A 6,627-nucleotide genomic window follows, 5' to 3' on the forward strand; every position below is an offset into this window, starting at 1 on the left:
AGGGGGCTTGGTTGCATTGGTGAGCATAAATATTTTATCCTCTTCTCAGATTTCTCTTTGTTCATGAAGTTGCCAGCTGCCAAGCACTCTAAAGAACACATGAAATAAAATAGGAGGACAAACAATTCAGTGCTTGAGAGGAGTCAGGTACATAGACACTGCTGGTTTCTTACGGTAATAAGCAGGCAAAGGGAGAAAGTGTGCTTCGCTGCATGTTAAGTAGAAGTGGATGACCACTAAAACTCATTACTTATGACAAAAGGATGAGCCTGGGGAAAAATAAAGCCAGAGCTGAGCGAACATTACCAACCATCTGAAGAAAAGCAGACCAAAGGTACTAGAAATGTATTTCTGAGGTTGTGTTATAAATCTGTACTTTAGCCCAAATATACAATTTTCTTTTACTATGTTTTTACTTTTTCTCGTATTCTCACAAATTACTGCTTATAATTAATTCATAGTCTTCCTAATAGTCTCATAGTCTTATTAAGTGCAGTGTCCTGTGTGTCATTGTTGTGTGAGTGTGAGCTTATTATGGCAGGAAGGATGTCAGATGTCAGCAGAGCCTCAAAAGTCAAATGTGATGGAAAAGAAAGAAAAAAGGAAAGAGCAGCACAGAGACAAAAGAGAAAAGGAGCTACAAATAATTGTGCTGCCGGTTCTGCAACCGAGGTTCATTCTCATTTAAACACACTTACTGGACTCTTCTGTATAAACATTCTGTAAATCCAGTATACAGTAATTCAACACTTAATGCCATGCGCACACACACACATATACACTTGTTCATGCATACACATTAACATCTGTAGGAACCACATGTTGTGTGATCTCACCCCACAGGCTAGTGAGAGGCTTCCTCTTATCGGCTCCTCAGAGACCAGGACAACAGGTAGGATTCGTTTTAATGCTTTGACATGATTTCTGAAAGGTGTAAGTTGCAGTTTATTTCTATTAATAACTGGAGAACAGTTGCATGCTGTAAAGTATCAGACATGTTGCTTCTCAAGATAATAGCCTGATTCCTCTAACCGTTCATTTGATATCCTCTTATCAGGCAGTGAGGTAGTTCACTTTCATCTGTGTCCCAACTGTCCAGCACACAGACATTCAAGCTCAGCAATTCATAACTCAGACACATGCACGTGCTCAAGCAAATAATATTATTCCATAGATGCATGTTAGATAAGAAACCAGATCGAACACACCCTGAAAAAAATAACAGAGAGCAGTTTAATGACTGCTAAAGGAGGTGCACTGATAAGCATTTATAGGACTCTCTATAAATGTATAAATGTTACGTAAGGAACTAAACATGCTGTTATAGGAAAATATTCAACAGAGGGGTAAATAAGATGGTGAAGGTGAATAATTTTCTATCACAGCAGCCCTGACAGTGGTTCCAGCTCAAGGGAAAACACAGAGTTTATATTATAGTGTATTTTTATTGTTTCTATAGTAACGGCTCATTCATAGGGAATTGTGCAAGGCAAACACTTTCTTTATCATAGCCTGAAGAACTCTCCAGTGTCAGCACTTTATAACAGCCAGAGGCAAAGCGTTCAAAGTGTTCACGTTTCACAGACTATGATATGTTTATCCAACTGTGGGCTTTAACTAACCAGAAAACAATTTTTTTTTCTGTATTTCTGAGAAATCAGCAATCACCACACGAGCTAGGAAAAGAAAGTGTGCTCAGCCTCCTATTTCTACTGCCCTCCAGAGCAGCTTCATGACACCCTGGGAAGTTTCCTCCAATTCCTCTTGTACCAGCATTCCCCCTGCTCCTCCTCTCCCTTCTCCTCCTTCTTCTCGACCCCCTCCACCAATCACATCATCAGAGACTTCTTCAAATCCACCACAGACCATCAGAAACACCAACCCTGATAGTCGAGAAAGTGCTTGTGTGAAGAGACAACCCCTGCCATTACGAGGACCCTCCAGACCCTCGCGCTTACCTCCGTTACGCCAAGTTTCCAATCTCAGCTTTTCACGAAGCTTCACTTTCTCATTTTTCGAGCTGCCATGGCATCAGTCAGTGCAAAACCGAGCAGATCGGTTCAAAGAGCTTGTTGTACTGCTGAGGAAGATACATTACTGACTGAACTGAATCTCATTATTCCTTAGTCATTACTAATATAAAAATGGTCATAGCTGGTACAGTTATTATTATTTATATAAGTTTTGAGCCTTGTAATATAAAAATATGTGAAATTGAATCCAATGGGAATTTTAATTTGACTCAGAAAAGGTCCTATTGATAAATTTCTCAATACCTCCGTATACAGTATGTAATGTAGTGTAGATTGTTTGGATTTTTTGGAAAGAGAGTTCAGAAATAAAAAGCTTTTAAAAAAACATGATGGTGTATGTTTGTCTAATGTGCAAAATGTCTCAGTAATTTAAATAATCATAAAATTATTTATATTAATGATAAAATACACTATATTTCCAAAAGTTTTGGGACACCCTTTCAAATCATTGAATTCAGGTGTTGGGCTTGGACCCTTAGTTCCAGTGAAAGGAACTCTTAATGCTTCAGCATACCAAGACATTTTAGACAATTTCATGCTCCTAACCTTGTGGGAACAGTTTGGGGATGACCCCTTCCTGTTCCAACATGACTGCATGCCAGTGCACAAAGCAAGGTCCATAAAGACATGGATGAGTGAGTTTGGTGTGGAGGAACTTGACTGGCCTGCACAGAGTCCTGATCTCAACCTGATAGAACACCTTTTGGATGAATTAGAGCGGAGACTGTGAGTCAGGGCAAAACTGAGACTTCTGCCTTTACATGCACATGAATTTAATATGGAGTTGTTCCACCCATTGCAGCTATAACAGCTTCAACTCTTCAGGGAAGGTTTTCCACAAAGTTTAGGAGTGTGTTTATGGGAATTTTTGACCATCCATCTAGAAGCACATTTGTGAGGTCAGGCACTGGTGTTGGACGAGAAGGCCTAGCTCACAGTCTCAGGAAGGGACCATCCCCAAACTGTTCTCACAAAGTTGGGAGCATGGAATTGTCCAAAATGTCTTGGTATGCTGAAGCATTAGGAGTTCCTTTCACTGGAACTAAGGGTCTAAGCCCAACCCCTGTAAACAACACCTGAATTTAATGATTTGAAGGGGTGTCCCAAAACATTTAGCAATATAGTGTAAATCTTTTATAATCATTAGGGATTCCGTAACTGTGCATTTGAGAACCAGTGCTTGACACCATTACATTTGGGATGTCAGGAGTGAAATAGCTCTAATCTAAGTTTATTAGATGTTTAGAATAAGAATGATTCATTTTCTAATCTTTTTACATTAGTAGATAAATCCACCAATACTGAGGGTGTGTTTATTTCATATCAGGAGAATGATGTGCTTTGACTGAAACTATGATTATAAATTAGTTAGCTATTGATGCTGATGCCTTTAGTCTTCACTCATGCCTTAATAAAATACTCCAAAATCCCAAAGGTCAGCCTGCTACTGATATTACCTCAATGACTAGAATATAATTTATATATTGCACCTTAGTAATAAGACTGTGTAATAATTAATAAGTGTGTAATAATTAACCCTTGTGTTTTGTTTAAGTCAGGATTCCATCTTTGAATTCTCAAAATTGACTATGCCCCTTGAAATCTTTCTTTATTCCTTATGACCAATTGTTACATTATGCTATTTTACACCACATATCTAGCCATTATCTTTAGATTTTATATTTACATTCCAATGTAGAATTTATTAAACCTCACTTACACCGATCAGGCATAACATTATGACCACCTGCCTAATATTGTGTTGGTCCCCCTTTTGTCGCCAAAACAGCCGTGACCCATCATGCACTGTGTATTCTGACACCTTTCTACCAGAACCAGCATTAACTTCTTCAGCAATTTGAGCAACAGTAGCTCGTCTGTTGGATCGGATCACACGGGCCAGCCTTTGCTCCCCATGTGCATCAATGAGCCTTGGCCGCCCATGACCCTGTCACCGGTTCACCACTGTTCCTTCCTTGGACCACTTTTGATAGATACTGACCACTGCAGACAGTTAACATCCCACAAAAGAGCTGCAGTTTTGAATATGATCCGATCCAGTCATCTAGCCATCACAATGTGTCGCTTGTCAAACTCGCTCAAATCCTTACTCTGGCATGTTTGTCCTGCTTCTAACACATCAACTTTGAGGACAGAATTTTCACTTGCTGCCTAATATATCCCACCCACTAACAGGTGCCATGATGAGGAGATAGTCAGTGTTATTCACTTCACCTGTCACTGCTCATAATGTTATGCCTGATCGGTGTAGATTGGGATACTGCAGACTGGAAACCACTGAAATATCTTGTTGATGATTATCACAGACTGGGTGGCCAGACTGCTTTGTCAAAGATTAGACCAGAGACTTACTTTTTAAATATTACAAATTCAGTCAAGTTAAAGGGTACTGAAAAGTTAAAACTATGACATAAACAAAATTTTTTTGCTTGTTTCACAAATTGCATGAATTCAGTCACAGTGGATGCAAAATGAACAGCGCTGCAGAAATAAAATTGAAATAAAACTAAAGAAGAGCTAACAAAATAATAATCAGTTTCATTACTGGCTTAAATACACTTGTATTCATATTAATTTATATAGTTTACTTGCATAATAGTGTTAGGTTTGTGTGTGTGTGTGTGTGTGTCCATATGCTATATGGCTAAAAGTATGTAGATACCTAACCATTCACACTCATATGTTTTTGTTAAACATCCCATTCCAGAGTTATTCCCTCATTGCCTGTTATAATAACCCAGACTCATCTGGGAAGATTCCACTAGATTTCGGGTCATGGCTGTGGGAATTTTCACTCATTCAGCCACAAAAGTTCAAGCACTGATGTGAGGTGAGGAGGTCTTGTGTGCAGTCAGTGTTCCAGTTCATCCCAAAGGTTTTCAGTGGCAATGAGGTCAGGGCTCTGTCCAGAACTTTAAGTACTTATACTGCAAACCTGGCAAACCATATCATGTTGAACTTTATACACAAGGGTCTCTTAGTTTCAGTGAAGGAAAAAAATGTAATGCTACTGTGTACCATATACTGAACATAATATGCAGCCTTTATATTAAAAATCAAAGCTATAACAGTTCTTCACTGACACTGCATCCTTCCTATTATGTCTGAATATTAAAAACTTGCTTTTAGGTCTTTAGGTCCCACTTATTATAAACTGAGATTTAAACCAGCTGCTCTCTGAATGTCCCAGCATTTTGAAATATCCTAAACAAACTATTGATATAGCATGATATTTGATGATAATATTTGATGACTAATGATTTTTGCTTTTAGTAAAATTGTAGGCATGATATACACTATATTGCCAAAAGTTTTGGGACACAACTCAACCTGGGGTCATCCCCAAAACTGTTTCCACAAAGTTTGGAGCATGAAATTGTCCAAAATGTCTTGGTATGCTGAAGCATTAAGAGTTCCTTTCACTGGGACTAAGGGGCCAAGCCCAACCCCTGAAAAACAACACCTGAATTCAATGATTAGGAGGGGTGTCCCAAAACGTTTGGCAATATAGTATAGGTGTATTTAACTAGATAGTTATGGAAATGTTCTCTGTTTTATTTTATGCTACATTCAGTATGCTAGAAAAATAAATAAATACATTATGATCTGTACATGAGTGTGAATATGTTATCCATTTCATTGTTTTCCTTGTCTTTGCATGTGTGTGTAAATGATATAAATGCAGTAAATAAGCAGAGAGTTGCAGTCTCAGCACTGTGCTACTGGAGGAAATGATGTGGAGCCATCATTATATATGTGGCTTCAATTAAAATTTTTAAAAATTCTTACCACACACACACACACACACACACATGTATGTACACAGAGCATGTAGATTTAAACATATATCTTTTACAAATCTGTACATCTTAGCCCCTTTTACTCACATTCAATAAACTAGAACTAGTCTGAGCAACTGCTGAGCACCGAGCATCAATAAAATAATCAAACTGAATAGCAGACAATCTTCCTGCTACCTGTTATTGTTACACATTTTTCATAATCAGAAATCAAGACAGCACGCTGGTGCAGCGGGTAGCATTATTGCCTCACAGCAAAAAGTGAACACCCCTGCTTCTAAATGAATGTGTAATGAATATACCTTATTCATAGAAAGAAAGACAATAATTATTTTCCTTCATCTCATCCAGTTTACTTCATGTTCATCCATTTGAATTTGATTCACACTGCAGTGATCAGATTATAAGGGCTCATTGTATTAGACACCAATTACGTTATACCCACTTTCGTGATCAAGTGTTGAGAGCAATTAGGAAGGGTGTTGTTTTTTTCTCTTTTATTAGGATAAGATAATAATTGTGCAAAATATAATTCATGTCGCAATGTTTATTGCTGGGGGGAAGTGAGAAACCTCTTGAGTACCAAAAGGTAGTAAAGGTCAAAGTGCACTGGGAATCATTAATCAGGGTACTTAAAGAGTTAAGTTTTCTGTTTGCATGATGTTTTAAGCATGGCCTGGGTTTTTATAATTAGTCTATATTAACAGTCATTCAATTCACTGTATCTCCAGTTTCCAAGACATTAATCAATGAAAGAAAATCTGTTGAATATT

At 38.0% G+C, this 6,627-nt stretch overlaps 1 protein-coding gene across 1 annotated transcript; it reads left to right on the forward strand.

Annotated features, from left to right (window-relative positions):
- Positions 1 to 178: 178 nt before the first annotated feature.
- On the forward strand, positions 179 to 2,275 carry LOC131353495 (uncharacterized). The gene is made up of 3 exons (XM_058390578.1): positions 179 to 672; positions 844 to 892; positions 1,662 to 2,275. The coding sequence occupies exons 1-3, from the start codon at positions 535 to 537 to the stop codon at positions 2,099 to 2,101; spliced, it is 627 nt and encodes a 208-aa protein (XP_058246561.1). The 5' UTR covers positions 179 to 534; the 3' UTR covers positions 2,102 to 2,275.
- Positions 2,276 to 6,627: the final 4,352 nt, after the last annotated feature.

This window comes from Hemibagrus wyckioides, linkage group LG05 (genome assembly GCF_019097595.1).
Source record: "Hemibagrus wyckioides isolate EC202008001 linkage group LG05, SWU_Hwy_1.0, whole genome shotgun sequence".
NCBI lineage: Eukaryota > Metazoa > Chordata > Actinopteri > Siluriformes > Bagridae > Hemibagrus > Hemibagrus wyckioides.